Source organism: Drepanopeziza brunnea (assembly GCF_022702325.1).
Source record: "Drepanopeziza brunnea f. sp. 'multigermtubi' strain 214-2 chromosome Unknown ctg13, whole genome shotgun sequence".
NCBI lineage: Eukaryota > Fungi > Ascomycota > Leotiomycetes > Helotiales > Drepanopezizaceae > Drepanopeziza > Drepanopeziza brunnea.
In genome coordinates this window covers 1,454,055-1,470,707 of record NW_027094076.1, presented here as the reverse complement: position 1 = coordinate 1,470,707, position 16,653 = coordinate 1,454,055, and the positions used below count along the sequence as shown (strand labels likewise).

Genomic DNA, 16,653 nt, shown 5'->3' with positions numbered 1-16,653 from the left:
CTTTCGATATGTACAGTAGTACAGTAGTACTACTACCACGGTACCGGCGTAAGTACTATCGTAGTACTACTCGAGGGTGCCTCAAAAGTTTAGTTTCCACTTTAAGCCCCCTGGTTACCCTACCCTCGAGGGGTAATAGTAGTACATAGGCCTGGGACGTAGTACTAGTATTACCCCTTGAGGGTGCCTCCAAAGTTTAGATTTCTACTAGTAGTACGTCCCAGGCGTAAGTATTACCCCCTGAGGGTAGGGTGACCAGGGGCCTTTGAAGTGGAAATCTGAACTTTTGAGGCACCCTTAAGGGTAGGTTCTCGCTGTCTTTATAAGCTTCTATTTTACCAAGCGGTGTACTGCCCCTCCGCCGCGGTTACGTCTAAACAACGTCGTCTCATGGTTCCAATTAAAGCAACAATTCTACGTAGTATCTTTCTCGATCGAATCCCACGCTTCCTAAAAGAAAAGGTCAGACAAAGCAGCGTTAAAATACCCATCGAATAGAATTTAAACCTGTTCGATACACTTTTGCTATATTCCGATCCAATCGGACGCTTCTCCGCTTTATCTCGACCCCCTCGAAAATCCTATTTTCCCTGGTAAGAACCCTTGTCTCATACCCTGAAGGGTGTAACACTGACGCCTGCGATGCTCTTTCGTTGCGCGATACTACTACTAGGTACTACACTTGCTTTTCGAGTATAGTTAATCGTGGTACAAAGCATTTCAAGAGCCTTCGCGATAACGGACAGATTTGCATTGAAAGCAAAGCCGCTCTTAATTAACCCTTGTTGATAACGAGGAAAACAATGCCCAAGAGGCCGATTACTAGACGTCGCAGCGAGAAGAGTGCGTTAAGGTAGTATTTTCATGATTATTACAAGAAGCAAAGAAACGCGTATCGCGACAAATCCCGATTTTATAATTTTCGGCTACCAGCAGTTAGAACATACTACTAACGGCTGCCATTACAGCGACTAGTCCAGAAAAGACGTCCAGACTAAGGTTTCGCGCCAACTGATAAGTACTAGTACGTAGTAGTAGTACAGTCAGTAAGTAGACTAAGATGTTGCACACACATATCGCAAAGCAAATCAGGACCGGCACCCCGAGAACCAGGCTAAGAAATGTGGCAAAGACAGCAGGGTTTAACGAGTCCACACTCGCTGGTCATGTCCACACCTACTAGCCCGACTGGGAATCATAAATACTACTAAGTAGACCCTACCAACGCTCAGTTTACGTAAAGGGGTACCTCCCTAGCTGATAGCATAATTTTGGTGCAAAGCTACCGGTACCGTGGCAGTTGCGAGCGGAGGGTCACCGTTTTTTCAACCAAAAAAATGAAGCGAAATTTCCGATCCTTGCTGATATCTAGGTACTACTATCTAGGTATCTACTACGTACGTAGTACTACTAGTAGTAGATGTAGTATCTACCTAGAAGTGTTATGTGTGGCCTTAGGCAGCAACTACGATAAAGCTGCCCTCCAAATTACTCTGTACACGACCTGTCCACAAGGTAGTATGAAGACTGGAGATTATTGACGCGCTCAGAGTCTCCTCCATTTCCAGTGATGCCCGGCTTCACCCTCCCATTCAGCGTACCTGCGATTGAGTCCTTGGCTATCCCAGCAGTCTCTTTCCTCATATTCTTTCTTGCTTATTCCTCTCAGTACCTTTTCTACCACCCTGATCTTGACCCCGGGCCCCTCAGCATCCAGGAAGCAAGCGTGTTCAACTACTTGGTCTTTTCAATATGGTGGTGTTATGCTCGAGCCTGCACGGTTGACCCGGGTCGAAGAGGATGGGTTGACAAGGTCGCTCCAGTCACAGAAGGAAAGGACGCGGATGGGAGTGTTTTGGCATTCGACAGTGGCTTGCGATGGTGCAAGAAATGCAATGCAGTGAAGCCCCCAAGGGCACATCATTGTAGGAAATGTGGATGGTAGGTCTCTATGTACGAGAAAGTAGATCTGCCACTGATTATCTCAGCTGCATCCCCAAGATGGACCATCACTGCCCTTGGACTGGGAACTGTGTCTCGCATACGACCTTCCCGCATTTCTACCGCTTTGTCTTTTACGCTGTGCTCAGTATGTCTATCCTTGAATACCACCTATATGTCCGCGCCATGGTCATATGGGACAGTCGCACACTTCCAGCATACCTCGGTCCCCCTGTCTGGGCCATGGCACATCTTCTCGTCCTTCTTGTTGTCAACACCTTCACATTATTCGCCCTCGGAATCATCCTTATTCGGGCTGGTTATAGCCTAGCACTCAACACTACAATGATCGAGAGCTGGGAGATAGAGCGCCACGAGGCACTAGTGATAAGATCTTTGAAATCTTCGGGGTATGTCTATGCTAGTGGGGGGCAACGAATGCGAATCCAGCACCAAGAATTCCCGTATGACATCGGTTTCTGGAAGAATATATGCCAGGCTATGGGCACAAAGAATGTATTCAAGTGGTTCATGCCTTTCAGTGGAGGGCCAGGTGTCGAAACCGCCGGAAATTGGGAAGTCAATGGGTTCGAGGATACAAGCAAAACGTGGCCTCCGCCAGATCCAGATAAGATGCCAAGAAGTGAGCTGGTTGAGCGACAAAAGTTTGATGTCAGGCACTATGGAACACCTGAAGAAGAGTTGGCAGCTTTTAGGAGACGCCAAGAGCAAGATTACAAGAGATGGCTGCGGAAGGAGAACGTTGGCGATGAGGCTGATGGTTCAGACGACGAGGAATCTGAGAATGAGACTGTTGGCGAGGAAGATGCTGTGAAGGAGAAACGGGGCTGGACAAATAGTGACGGGAATCGCCTACACGACTATGGGGTCGATGAAGAGGCTGAAGTTTTGGCGGAAGATGAAATACCACTAGCCGAACTGTTACGGAGAAGGAAAGCTAGATCCTATGTTCAAAGCTAAACAGGAATGATCATCAATCACGCAAGCCGCTTATTCCCGTGGAGCAGGCTCTGGCTATAGGGAGGCAATAGCACTGCGTTGGATATTCCAATGGCTCACATTTCTTCTGCCCAGACTGTTGATGTTGAGCAACAGAGCCACTTGATCGCCAAGAGGACCCGGCAGGAAAAAGAGGGGCGAATTCAGAAGCTTGGGATCGCTGCTGGGATTCTGGGAATAGAGCCGATCGGCGAAGGACCCCGCCATCCATAACTAGCTTTCGTCATCAGTTGAAGAGCAGCTGAACAACCACCTTGGTTTTCTCTTTCTATTACATCCAAATTTATAAATAAAAGGCTCTTCTGTCAACTACAGCCATCCAACTAACCAAAACGACCAAAGTATGTGAACATCCTCCTATCAGCTAGCTTAGTTGCATATATCTGCAGGCTCCAGGACTAGCTGAAAACTTCACTGGTAGCCTTTCCGGAGACAAAATGAGCGCAAGAGACTACTACGACGGCGATCAACAAGGCCGGGGGGACAACTACGGTGAAGGGCGCCGACCAGAGGGAGGCTACGAAGGCGGAAGCAACGAGGGCGAATACGGAGGCCGAGACAACGAGGGACGATATGGGGGGCGGCAAAATGAGGGTCGGTATGGGCAGGGAGAAAGACGTCAAGAGGGAGGCTACGAAGATAGAAGCAACGACGGAGGGTACGGTGGCCGAGATCATGAGGGCCCGGGATCAGGCAGACGTCAGGAGGGAGGTTACGGTGGCGGTCGTGAGAACGAGTACTCTACCCAGCCGATCGATGATGGGGAAGGGCGCAGACACGATAACTACGGTGGAGGTGGGGGATACGCTAATTCAGACGAGGATGATCTGAGCGGTGCTGCTCGGCATGCCGAGAGACACGCTGGAAGCTCTGGTGATTCTTCCATCTTCTCCAGCGTTTTGAGCTCGCTTGGTCGGAATAAGCAGCATATTGGCGACTCGAGTCTCAATGAAGAGGGTTGGTACCTTCTACTCTTCATAGGTGCTTGGGGGGTATAGCTTACCGTTACAGATGCCGTTCAGTCCCACCAGCAGATGTACGGGAACGGGGGGAGTGGACAAGCCAGCCCGGGCTCCATGGGCTCGGCTGCCGCTATGCAGGCACTCAAGATGTTCTCCGGTGGTGGCTCCGGCAACACCCCGGAAGGCAACTCGCAGAACGCTTTCATCGGTATGGCCATGGCCGAGGCTAGCAAGCTGTTCGACAACCAGTCGCAGCAGGGTAAGGCCTCGGGCGCGAGCAAGGAGTCGACTATCCAGCAGGCTGGAGAGATGGCTTTGAAAATGTACATGAAGAGTCAAATGGGTGGCGGTAGCTCCGGCGGTGGCATGTCGGGGTTGATGGGACTTGCGAGCAAGTTTCTCTGAGCTCCTGTTTAGCGGGAGGGCTCATATGAGCTTGAGGTAGGAGCATGGATTTGTGATCTCAATCAGCTCGTTGGGCTCACTCCAAATGGCGATGATGTTCCCTATGCTCAATGCTCCCAGCTTCTTGTGATTCTGTACGCGAAAGAAAAAGAGGAAAAAAAAAACCCCAATCGTAGTACCTTAGCTGGATAGATGGATGTCACGGCTTCATCCCAGGCTGCTGTCTCCATGTTGATTTCGCATTGAGCTCACTCCAAATAGCGATGATGTTCCCTATGCTCAATGCTCCCAGCTTCTTGAGATTCTGTACGCGAAAGAAAAAGAGGAAAAAAAAAAACCCCCAATCGTAGTACCTTAGCTGGATAAATAGATGTCACAACTTCATCCCAAGCTGCCGTCTCCATGCTGATCCCGCATTGAATCCACGTCCCCTGTCTATATCCTCACTACTCCTACGACAACGAAGTTAACCCGCACCCAGCCTCTTCACATACACAGTCAGTGCAGTCAAATCCTCTCTTCGTCCTCCTATCATCAGCTACGAAGGTCATCTTCAAAATCACCGACGGGGTGTAAGTAGAAATTCGATAATGGCCCTCTCTTATCTATCTATACCTTACTCGCAGCGTGGTAGTGTGACGCTGGGGATAGATCGCGTGGCCCCCTGGCATGGGCCTATTCCACCGACAGAATAGATCCAGCAAAGCTGGGAAAAGTTAGGGAGGGTTCGAACCGTAGGTATATATATATATACATCTGAGTAATCACTTCTGAAGACTAGACTGGACTTTGGCTAACGGTTTCTCTAGCCCTCTGCTCCATCCATTCCCCTTTTCGGATTTTCTCCCTGTTCTAAAAAGGCTGGTGCCGTGAGTGAATGAATGAATGTATGTATTCGCTTGTTTGGCATTGGGAGTAAGTATTGCCCTCGCTTAATCTTGTATGTTGCGTGTTTACTTCTGAAGCGAGGTATTTCGAAGAGCTTTCTTCCTGTGCACTGTCCTCACTCTTGTCGGATTTGCTTGATTTTCGTAACGACGGCCCTCAGCCTCACATACCCGATCCAGTCCCCACCCCCTGGACTCCTGCATACCGTCTCGAGAACCTCCACGACCTCTTTCACACAGCTCGCCCTCTCTCCCTCATCACTCACGGCGTCGAAGAATTGCTTCCCCATCAATCTGACCCAGCCCTCTATGCCACCCACATCAGCAGCCGTGGGTCTGTACTCACGCTCGATGCGCTCGACTTTGAAGCCACCGACGGTCTCTTCAAGCATCTTCGTCATCCACGTCTCGTCGGGGAAGAACCACGGGTCCGCGGCGCGGGCGGCGGAGATGCCAATTCTGCCGCTGATGACCGAGAGGAGGGCCGTTCGCATCTATGAACTAGTCAGGAAACGCATTCGGGGAAGGAAAGGAGGAGTAGATAGATGTAGATGGAGATAGACGATGGGAGAGAAGAGGATCCAGATACTTCAGCGACGTTTCCCATCCCACCCATCTCAAACACGAACATCCCACCGGGCTTGAGGGCTCCGCGGATGCCGAGGAAGAAGTCTTTCCTGGTCGCCTCGTGGCGCAGGATCCAGTGCATGGCTGCGTTTGAAAAGACCTTGTCGTAGCTTTCCCTTTGCAGGTCTAGGCTGGACAGGATCTTGGTTGCGTCGATGACTACATGCGTTAATATCGAGATTCATAAGGGTGGCTCGGCGAGGAAAAGGTACCATCAAACGTAGCCGCTTTGGTAGCAGCCGGATCCGCCGCGGCGGATTTCCGTGCAGACTCGATCATGGCGTGTGAGGCATCTATGCCGTGGATCTTCCCCGAGCCTTTGGCGAGGGTTTGAGCGATTTGAATGTTGATGATGCCGTCTGGACTTCTGCTTTCAGCGAGTAATCTCGCACAAGCGTTGAGAGACGGAAGGCAGGGGACGAATGCAAGACGATCGAGCAATGTGTCTGCAACACGCTGTGACATGAGGGATCCGATGCAGAAAATGCAAAGGGCTCAAAGGAGGAAAATCAGGTTCATCTTGCCTCCGCACCCGACATCTAGAATCAAATCATCCTCCTTGACATCAAGCCACCCAATAACCTTCGTAGCAAGCTTCGGGACGAAACCAGCGGACGTTTGATACGCCTGTTCTCACTTTCAGTCTCACTTTCACTCTCACCTCTCCGATGCGAAACGGTTTCTGACCTCTGAGCTCCAGTGTTCTTCTTGTTTTGCCATGTTCAAGACGTAGGAAGGACCTGCTGGATTTGGGGAAGTTGGTAGAGTGAGAAATTCGTAGAGCGCGTATACGAGAAGGGCAATTGTAAATGATTATTGATGCTTTGAGGGGAACTTCAACATGGGGAGTGAAGTCAGAAGCATCAGCAGTTGAGTCGATCAATACTCGAGTCCGGTATCGGAGCGTCGCTATATATCTATGTTTTCAGACTCGGTATATAGGTATTTCAAGATGATTTGGATTGGTAAAGTAAACTGGAATTCCGAGATGATGCTTTTATTGTTGATCATTCCAATTTCAAGTAGGTCGTCACGAGAACATGGGAAGGGGAAACGTGATCAAACATCTCGAATATGTAATATATTTTGAAGGAAAAGAAATCCCCACGTGATAATCCATAATTCTCCCAACGGCATCACTAATCCCCATCACATGACCAAGACCAAGGAATCGTCTTTTCTCTTTAAAGCGAGCCAGCCACCCCCTTTCTCCGCACATCGCTTATTTGATGCCGTGTTGTTGACATCGCCTCGCAAGTACCCCCCCCCCCCCCCAGGCCGGGCAACAAAGCAGCAACCATGTCTTCAGCCCCAACTCCCGTGCCAACAGGAGCAGCCGATACTCCCGCCGCAGCATCGAGCCCACAGCCAGTGCCAGCAGGAGAACCAGCCAGTACCCCCGCCAGAATAATCACCAGCGCCGACACGCCGCACGTCGAGGAGCTCTTCGAGGTGGGCAAGCACGAGTACAACGTGCACGACCCGTCCGACGAGCTCGCTTCCGAGACGGACAACCTCCTCATATGTACCGCGTGCGGCACCCAGTTCGACGAGGAATCGCGCTCTCTGCTCGCCCGGTGCCGTATCTGTGATGACCCGCGGCAGTTTGTTCCACCGACCGGCCAAGCCTTCACAACCAGTATGTGCGATGCGAATCCTCACTTCAAGGGGGCTGGCTTCTTCCTCAATCCCGGCATGTTACAGCCCGAGGACATGCTCCGAGAGACCCGAAAACCTCCCGAGCAAGCAGCAAGCAGTTATCCCAAAACGGAGTGCGATGAGAAAACAGATTGCTGATTTTTACTGTTTTAACTTTCTTTTCTTACACAGTGGCTGCGCTCAGGGCCGGTCCGTACAAGAACCGATGGACGACGTTCGACGACGACCCCGACGAGAACTTCTGGCAGATCTGGACCGAACCCCACCTCGCCATCGGCCAGCGTGCAATCCTAGTCAGGACACCTCAGGGCAACATCCTCTGGGACTGCATCGCCTTCCTCGATAGCCCGACGATCGACTTCATCAACGAGCTCGGCGGCCTGGCAGCAATCGTCATATCCCACCCGCACTACTACACGACCCACCTCGAGGTAAGCATCAAGCACTCCCAAGCTCACCACTCACTTACTTCACTTTTCTTCCCCAAGCATCTCACGAGCCCAAGTTTCTTTCCTCCAAGATTTCATTCCCCGACACGTAAATAAAAAATAAAAAATACCACGTCATGCTAACTGACGCTACTAACCCCCCCCCTCCCCCAGTGGGCAGACATATTCGAATGCCCAGTCTACCTCGCCTGGGAAGACAAGTCCTGGCTCAACCGGTTCGACCGACTGGGCAAAGTCCGCACGTTCATCCAAAGCACGGAAGAGGAGATCGAAGTAAGTCACTATTCCACCACCGAGCCTGTCCGGCCCATGCCAGACAGGACGCCGACCAGATGATGAACTGACCCGGCCCATCCATCTTCCCCAGGTGCGCGGCGAGAAAACCGGCGTGGTGATCCTGAAGCCCGGGGGCCACTTCCCCGGCTCGTTGGTGGCCCTGGCGCACAACAGGCTGCTGATTGCAGACACGCTGGTCACGACTCCGAGCGGGAGGGGGGACTGGAGTAGGGGCGCGGATGGCGGCGTGGGACGACCGGCGGGCATGAACACGTATGTTTTCATGTGGAGTATTCCGAACATGATCCCGCTCGCCCCGGATGTCATCGCGGGTATGTGGAAGGTGTTGAAGGGGCACAAGTTCCACAGCACGCATGGTGCTTTCGTGGGGACGGATGTGAGGGATGGTAGCTATGGTGCTGATACGACGGTGAAGGAAAGGATCCTGGAGAGTATCAAGATTCAGATTGAGGGCATGGGCTGGAAAGACCACGCGCTGTTGAAGGAGACCTGTGAGTAGTTAATAGCCCAGAAATTTATGCATCGCCTGCAGGTAACGGGATCTCAGGAAAGTACTTGAACAGCAGAATGATACTGCATTGTCTTATCAATAGACAGGGTTGTTGCCAGAACCGCCCTAGAGAATAAACCAAATTATCCTGCCCCTACGTGACATCGTCCGCCAAGAATATTCACAAGAATATAAACAGACACGGTAGCTGCTGCCCTTGAAGATCACCTTCAATTCCAAGCCAACACTCCAACTCCGTCATCGAAAATGCCCTTTACATGTACACCCACCCATTTGGTCGCAGATTCATGAGTGACTCCAAGACTCCGATGCATCAAGAGGTGTACCCCGCTCTTCGCCCCGCCCCAATATTCCCGTAGTCGTTGCATGATCATGACGAAAGTCGCTGTTCCAGTCCTGGTTCCCCGCCCACTTACGCCCGCCTCCATCATTGGTCATCCATTTTCGCTTCGATACTCTCTTCTCGCCGATGTCATCTATCGCGCTCTCTTGACCATGCTGTTCTCATCGTAATCCCATTGGTGCTGCCTCTTCAACCCGCCTTCGTACACGCTGGCGACCGATTCTTGCCACAAGCTCGGACTGACGAACGATGGTATTGGTGCGCCACTGTACTGCTGTGGAGGAAGGGGATGGGTTCCAGGTGTCAGATTCGGCAGCGGTTGCATCTCAGGCAGCGACGGGATCTCTTGAGCACCTGAAATCGGAAGTTTTAGGGGAGTAATTTGAGAAGCGGATGTGCTCTGAGCAGGGGTCGTACCAAATGTGGTGTTCCATTGACTATGAAAGTTATCAGTGCTGGTGTAGGAAAGGTAGGAGTTGGTAGGACTCACTCAAAGATTCGCGAGGGATTCCATGTTGAAGGGTCAGCAGCCATGGGAACACCTGTCGATATCGGTGCCTGAGGTTGGGAGCCCCGTGGACCAGCGGCCATCATGACCATCGACTGTACAGCAGGAGAGTCACTCTTTGTGTCCACACCTCCGGCAGAAATAGGTGGTGAGATAGGGTGGGCTGTATAACTGACTTGTTGCGATCCATGCTGTTGCTCCAAGCCCTGTGCCGAACCATGCGCGCGATAAGCTGCTGTCGATCGCGGAGGAGTCATGTTGATGGCTCCCGGGCTTCCGTAAGGGAAACTAGGCTTGAGCACGAATGGTTTACTAGTATCAGCAGAGAAGGCTTCGCGCAGCGAGTCGATTTGTTGCTGCATGTCTGGCATTGGCCAAGAGCTGGTACATTTCTCCAGTATTCTCATGTGCCGCGTAAAGTATTCACGCGCGTCCGCATTCAGATCAGGATCCGGCGAAGTGATAGCAACCTGATTTCGTCGTTAGCCATGTGAGCGATGAGCATGTAAGTCCTAACTTACCAGGTGGAGGACGGTGCATGTCAAGATGCAGTAGATGGTGAAGTTTATACCTCTTTGCATGGACAAGAGTCCTGTCATTCCAAATGACTGCAGAATGGCTTCTTGTAACCTGCACAGCAGCTTTGCGGAGGAATAACAGATCATCATATGGTGCTTCCAGCCTCCGTCCATGCCGGTGGGCTCCATGAACGTGAGCTGGGGTCGGTGGAGCATGATGATGCTGAGGTAGTAATAGGAGTGAAGATTTCCTATAAAGTGAGAAGGTATCCAAGGAGGGGTCCCGTCCGGAGGAAAAGTAACCTGCAGGTCGGCGGGCAGATCATTCATCCAAGATTCGAACGAGGGGTTTAGTTGAACGAAATGCGGATCGATACCCCACTCCTTCTTCTTCTTTATTCGTGAGTAGACGTTGTTCATTCTCCGGACGTTCCGAACGATCTTGGTGAAATACGCAAAATTTCGAGTAATATGAAACTCGGCCTCGTCGTTCCCGACAACGTTTTTCGGCACGCTTAGATCCAGAGATTCCATGTCAACAGATAAATCCTGTCGGCCTGGAGATAAATCGGTTAGCATCAAGACGTGCGCGGTGGGAGGAGCGAGCGAACCTTGCGGAGACCCAATCATCAATTCGCAAGCGAAAACTGTCTGCCATATGCGGGTTTTGGTGATACAGTCGGCAAGATTAGACCCGCATGGTCGGCCGGCTTTGTGCTCCTCAAAGTGCTCATCCAGACCCAGGTCCTTGGCCATCTCAACACACTGGACGACTGTCATCCACGAACGGAAGTAGTACCCGCGCTTTGGAGCCGACTCTCGAGCCTTGAGCACGATGAGCATCCCCTGGAGCGTGCTCAACCGCGGCACATCCATGAAAGCATCGGCGTGTTCTGTGTCACTGTTAGCTGGGAACAGAACACGAGGACAGTCTTCCCAGCCTACTTGATGCAAGAGCTAGCCATTGATGTCCTTGTGATGGCTCGTCTGCAAGCTTCCCAGAGATTGCAAAAATGGCTTCCAAGATGAGGGGCGATATCGAGTCTCGATTCGTATGCCATTGCTGGTAGAAAAGAGCTTTGTTGAGTACGGGTACGTAGGGGTGAACATTGCTGAAGTACATGTCAAAGTATCCCATGACAGTCTGGTCATCTGGCATCAGCTCCATCGGTATCCGGACCTTGAGATCCGGACCAGATAACGTGGGTGGCAGCGCGTGCTTGTAATCATCGACATCTTCGAATGCTGGCTCTTCCAACAAGGTCTTGCTCTTCTTGCTCAGGTACGGTGCTGCATAACATGAGCTACTTCCGAGTATTTTTGAAGCACCGAATGCGACCTACCTGACCCCGCTTCATTCACTCTCAAATTGCCCAAAAGATCGGCTAAATCTTGCTGTCCGTACTGATCTTGTTCGTATGTTTCGGGAGAATCTGGGTGCCCAGATTGTTGTTGCAAGGGCATTGAGGGGTAGACGGGCTGCGTAGGGTAAGTTTGGTGCTGGTCAACAACACTGACAGGAGTCTGCATCGGAGTCTGCATCGGAGTCTGCATATTGCTGTAGTGCATAGCGGGTTGGCCGTGGCTAGGAGAAGGATTTCCATAAGAAACAGGATGGTAAACACCAGCAGGATCTGGATACGACATCTGTTGCGTGAAGATCGGAGGCATGTTCTTGTGCGGTCCACCCATCTGCTGCTGCATGGCCACTTGATGATGATAGTCATCATCAACGCTGCCACCGCTTTCATATTCCACTCGTTCCCCTTCAAAACCTTGACGGGGAAAGTCTTGGTCATAATTGACGGTCGGAGGAACACAGTGAAGCTTCAGTCGGATGCATGCCGAACATGGCCAAGTATTTGTAGTCGCCGCGTCACATTTTATCTTTCGTCTTCGGCATCCCTCACAAGCTCTCATCACTACCGACGACGGTCAGCCTAGCTAGAGCACTGCATACATGTTTTGATCTTACCCTTCAGCCTTTTATGGCGATTGTGCTCGTCGACGAATACATAATCTAGATATGTATTAGACAAAGCATTCTATGAAGACCATTGGGGACGCACTCTTCTGGTTTTCTCGCTGCCCGAAATTGTTGGGCGCGAATGAGAAGCTCTGCATCTGTGAGTTCTGTGGGAGTAGTCTCCTTGTTCCTTGATCCCCAACCATTGTCTGTCGAATTGGCTGCGTGGTATTCTCCGAGATGTTCACGAACTACGATTCTGACTCGACCGAAGCGCAATGAGCAGCACCTTGTTTTTTTGATGACGACCCGTCGCAGGGAATAAGGGATTGGAGATCGAACGAATGTACTATAGGGAGTACATATGATAGCGGGTAGGATATGGGTGGTAAATATGTTTATCTTCCGAGTATGACAGGGAATATTTCCAGAGCTCGCTTGAACTGGCTATATGTGCTATGGCATATCTTAGCAGGGCAACGAGTCATCGGAGTATTTCAAGGTTGAAAAGCCTGGATATACGAAGAATATGCATGATGCGACCAAGGCGGGCTTACCTTTTAAGGAATACAGAATGGTGGGTGGGTGGTGGTACCAAGTGCGCACAGGTACCCGTGAAGTTTGGTCTTGGGAGACGCAGGCCGCGAGCTGATGTATTATCCGCGCAAAACAACAGACTGATTGCGGCGCAGGTGTACTTGGGTAGTCATGCACTAGGAGCGCAGAGTAGAGTATGTAGAGTAGAGTAGTGTAGTGTACTTCGGTCGGTAGGATCGGAAGGGTTGGTAAGATTGGTCAGGTAGGTACGAGGTAGGTAGGTAGGTAGGTAGGTAGGTAGGTCGGGCTCAGGTAGATAAGCCAGGAACGCGGTTCCACGAGGACAGGGAGGGAGCCTGTGCTGCGCGGTGCAGTGGTTGTTATGGCCAGTCGAGATCCCAAGGTCTGCAGGTCTGATCCGTTGCGCCGCAGAATGGCGCCGTCTGGTAGACTGACTGACTGAGTGAGTGAGTGAGTGAGTGAGTGAGTGAGTGAGTGAACTGACGACAATGTAAGGAAGAGGGGACTTGGGAACGGGATTTTGGAGGGTTGAGGACGACCGAGTCAAAATACGAGTGGAAACTCTAGTGGGTTGACTAACGAGGGTATCGTTCTCTTTCAAGTGCTGCCCCTCTTTGCTGATCGAGGTGTATTCCGTAGGGTGTAGGGAGGGTGTAGGGAGGGTGTAGGGTCGGGGTCGGATAATAATGAAGAAAATATGGAGTAGAAACGTTCGTTTGGCCAGGGTCCCATTATCCCCCCCCCTGCCTAATTCCGACCCAGGGCCAGGACTGGACTCTACCGCTGCCGTACAGAGTCGAGTCGAGTGAGTGTACGCGTAGTACGGAGAGAGAAGAGAGAGAGAGAGCGAGACCAGATACTGACTGTACTTACGAGTATACGGACCACAGCACTGCACTGTACTGCACGGCACGGCACTTCACTGCACTATACGGAGTACTCGAGATGACAGGATTCCACAGCTCTTCTTCACCTGCCAGGCCCGTTCCCTGCAGAGGTTGATCAAGAATAAATTTTCGGAGGAGGATGGAGGCGGCGAACTCTCTGCTGTGTGGACTTGGAATGGTGCCAACCTGCCAACCAAGGAGGCGGCTGTAGATCTGACTGACGTGGCTGACGAGATTCCTGTACCCCTATCCAATTCTATCCTATCCAATTCTACCCTATCCTGTTCTACCCTATCCTGTTCTATCCCATCCGGTTCTATCCTATCCTGTCCTCGGATGGTGGTCTGCAAGGATGAAAAGGTGCCTGAACATGGGACGAAACGTGACAGCAGATAGTACTACGTAAGTACCTAGAGTATTGAAGGAAGGGGAAGGGGGGGAGGGGGGGGGGGGGGGGGGGGGCGACGGGAGATCCGAGGCTGCTACAGTACTGTATTCGAGGGGTAGGTGGTGTTTGAGATAGCCGACCAATGTTGGGCAGTTGATTGTCGGGATTAATCTCTATACGTCTCATGGAGATTGAGGCTGAGACGCGATTGGATTGTTGATGGCCTTACTGCGGGTGGCCTTGTCGTTGTCGTTGTTGTCGTCGTCGTCGTCGTCGTCGTCGTTGTTGTTGTTGTTCTATCGGTAGTTGTAGAAGTACCTAGGAGTAATATAGTAGTACGTAGTAATAAGTAGTAGCCGTTGTCGCGGTGCGCAAGAGAAACAGAGTCAGTCGTGCAGCCGCTGTCAGAGCTTAGATAGGTACTAGTAAAGCACGCTAGTACAAATCAGTACCGCTACCTAGCGCTAGACCTTATCAGATAGTGCCTAAGAGAGCTTAGCCCAGAAGTTTGATTTAAGTACCTGTCAGTAAGTATAGTACTAGGTAGTAGTAGTATAAGAAGAAGCACAGTCGTGCATTGGCATGGGCATTGGCGTTGGGTTGGCGTTGGGTTGGCGTTGGCGGCATTGGTTCGGCGTGGAAGAGTACCTACTCTGTACCTCTGTACCAGAGTGAGCTTCCGAATGAAGTAATGATATTTATTCCACAATATTAGTAGTACGTAGTAGTAGTACACTTTGATCTACTACATACCGGTACCTCGTTCCAATATCCGAAGTACAAGTACGTAGTAGTAGTAGTAGTAGTAGTACTGTACAGAGTACTAGTACAGGTGTACTACGTACTAGTAGTAGTACAGTACATTCTGCTACCCCGCACTCATCCCAGCGGATTCACCGCTGGATATGATCCATGAAAATCCTACTAGTTGTAGTAAGTAGTACCTCTTACGGACAGTCCTACTCAACTCATACGCAGGGATAAGGATCACATCATACGGACGGACGGACTCTGACATGAATCGCTCGGATATTGAATCTTATGCGCGGATAGGCAGGCGGGCGGGAACCCCCGTCGTGGCTCCAAAACGTGGAGGTGCTCGACCAGATCTACAGCCCGCAGTCGCAGAGAGAGTTGGCACGGTACCGGTAGATGCCCCCACGAGTTTGAAGCGTCCGCATGTGACTTATGACCACGTGACCGATCGATGGCTGATTTAGAGTTAAGCCCGATGTCGGCGATAATAAGTTCCAACAACACCCCCACCACGCATGCCACGAGGACGACCGCAGCAATACAACAACAGCAACAGCAACAGCAACAACATCATCATCATCATCAACCCCAGGAGAGGTGAACCTTCATACACTACTCGTTAAAATAATCGAGAAGCAATATCTGCAAAACACAAACAACCCATCTGCCGCGTACCGGAAGAACCGAAAGGCGCCAAAACAAACTTCTCCCCTCACACCGTTGCGCCTCCTCCACAATGGCGGCCCTGGATAACGCTAACCCCACGATCCTGAGCGAATCCGAACTGCCTTCACACAGACAAAGACGAAGGACTAGAGCGGAGACATCAAAGAAGAGTGGCATTCGAGAGCTGCTGATGGCGAAGCCGAGTTACGCCTTGGACCCGTTCTACATCTCAGAATTCTCGGACACCGACACGGACGACTCGAGCGTAGGACCCATCGACGAACAAGAGATCTATGGTCAGTTCTGTTTCTCTCACATCATCTCGTTTGCCGGCTGTGTCTGATCTTTCCTTTCTTTCCATGTCTCAAGATCATGGCCGTGCTGTGTTCAAATCACCAGAGATTAATGAAATACGAGGCCCGAACGACTCGCAAGGGCTCCTAGCTCAGATATGTTTCTTTCCTGGGGGAGCTTTTGAACATGACTTCCCCAGTGGCCTGAAGGTGTCTTCTACGTTGTAGTATTGACAAAGCTGGGGAGCCCAGCCTCTTCTCGGGCGATCTGACAGATGACGTTTCACAGATCTCATTGCATCGATAGCAGACCCTGAACATCCCCTTTCACTGGAGTCCTTAGGCGTGGTAAAGCTCCAAGACGTCCACCTCACTTCACCTCCAGATCTTGCCAAACCTGCAGCGCTGTCACGCGTCCTCGTCGAGCTCACACCTACGGTATCGCATTGCTCACTTGCAACGGTTATAGGCCTTGGTGTCCGTGTTCGGCTTGAACAAGCTTTGCCTCCTAGTTACCGGGTCGAGGTCAAAATCAAGGAAGGTACTCACAGCTCAGCCGAAGAACTCAATAAGCAATTGGCGGATAAGGAGCGAGTTGCGGCCGCGTTGGAAAACGAGAACCTGATGGGCATGCTGAAGAAAATGATGAAGCCATGCGTAGAAACATGACGAGGTCGTTAATCGACTTTTGCCCGGGTTTGTAGACGAAAACATATGCGCGCGTCTGCTCCCCCACAGCTGGTACGTGAACTACCATCCCTGAAGCAGTCAATATTATTTGTATGACCGCCCCTGATCTCTTGCAAAAAGTCCAAGAGCCTTTTGTCTTGGACCCTTGGACTGCGGCATCTTGTTGTACGGAGAACGTCCGTCCACCTGGTACTTTTACGTAGTACTTCCACCTTCTGTCTACGGAGTACTCCCTGCAATCATCTCGAGCCACATTTATCGACGATCGCCACAAGCACAATCCCGACCCCTAAAATCCCCTTAGAATCCCGCTCGTGGTTTT

The 16,653-nt window shown here is 51.2% G+C and overlaps 6 protein-coding genes across 6 annotated transcripts; 4 read left to right on the top strand and 2 right to left on the bottom strand.

Moving 5' to 3' along the window:
• Nucleotides 1–1,570: 1,570 nt before the first annotated feature.
• On the top strand, nucleotides 1,571–2,922 carry L3040_007549 (uncharacterized protein; the record flags this gene model as incomplete). Its single annotated transcript, XM_007291245.1, has 2 exons — nucleotides 1,571–1,941; nucleotides 1,989–2,922. The coding sequence occupies 2 exons, from the start codon at nucleotides 1,571–1,573 to the stop codon at nucleotides 2,920–2,922; spliced, it is 1,305 nt and encodes a 434-aa protein (XP_007291307.1).
• Nucleotides 2,923–3,398: 476 nt separating this feature from the next.
• Nucleotides 3,399–4,328, top strand: L3040_007548 (uncharacterized protein; the record flags this gene model as incomplete). The annotated part of the gene is made up of 2 exons (XM_007291246.1): nucleotides 3,399–3,918; nucleotides 3,973–4,328. The coding sequence occupies 2 exons, from the start codon at nucleotides 3,399–3,401 to the stop codon at nucleotides 4,326–4,328; spliced, it is 876 nt and encodes a 291-aa protein (XP_007291308.1).
• A 1,003-nt stretch (nucleotides 4,329–5,331) lies between these two features.
• L3040_007547 (uncharacterized protein) lies at nucleotides 5,332–6,562 on the bottom strand (the record flags this gene model as incomplete). Its single annotated transcript, XM_066154904.1, has 5 exons — nucleotides 5,332–5,709; nucleotides 5,805–6,001; nucleotides 6,055–6,201; nucleotides 6,367–6,469; nucleotides 6,530–6,562. The coding sequence occupies 5 exons, from the start codon at nucleotides 6,560–6,562 to the stop codon at nucleotides 5,332–5,334; spliced, it is 858 nt and encodes a 285-aa protein (XP_066010789.1).
• A 579-nt stretch (nucleotides 6,563–7,141) lies between these two features.
• L3040_007546 (uncharacterized protein) lies at nucleotides 7,142–8,746 on the top strand (the record flags this gene model as incomplete). Its single annotated transcript, XM_007291248.2, has 4 exons — nucleotides 7,142–7,481; nucleotides 7,673–7,932; nucleotides 8,104–8,223; nucleotides 8,318–8,746. 4 exons carry the CDS (start codon nucleotides 7,142–7,144, stop codon nucleotides 8,744–8,746), a joined length of 1,149 nt encoding a protein of 382 aa, XP_007291310.2.
• Nucleotides 8,747–9,234: 488 nt separating this feature from the next.
• L3040_007545 (uncharacterized protein) lies at nucleotides 9,235–12,251 on the bottom strand (the record flags this gene model as incomplete). The annotated part of the gene is made up of 10 exons (XM_066154902.1): nucleotides 9,235–9,455; nucleotides 9,519–9,538; nucleotides 9,592–9,704; nucleotides 9,786–10,079; nucleotides 10,131–10,684; nucleotides 10,739–11,020; nucleotides 11,073–11,417; nucleotides 11,471–12,049; nucleotides 12,103–12,147; nucleotides 12,197–12,251. 10 exons carry the CDS (start codon nucleotides 12,249–12,251, stop codon nucleotides 9,235–9,237), a joined length of 2,508 nt encoding a protein of 835 aa, XP_066010788.1.
• Nucleotides 12,252–15,418: 3,167 nt separating this feature from the next.
• Nucleotides 15,419–16,534, top strand: L3040_007544 (uncharacterized protein; the record flags this gene model as incomplete). Its single annotated transcript, XM_007291251.2, has 4 exons — nucleotides 15,419–15,644; nucleotides 15,931–16,298; nucleotides 16,346–16,382; nucleotides 16,452–16,534. 4 exons carry the CDS (start codon nucleotides 15,419–15,421, stop codon nucleotides 16,532–16,534), a joined length of 714 nt encoding a protein of 237 aa, XP_007291313.2.
• Nucleotides 16,535–16,653: the final 119 nt, after the last annotated feature.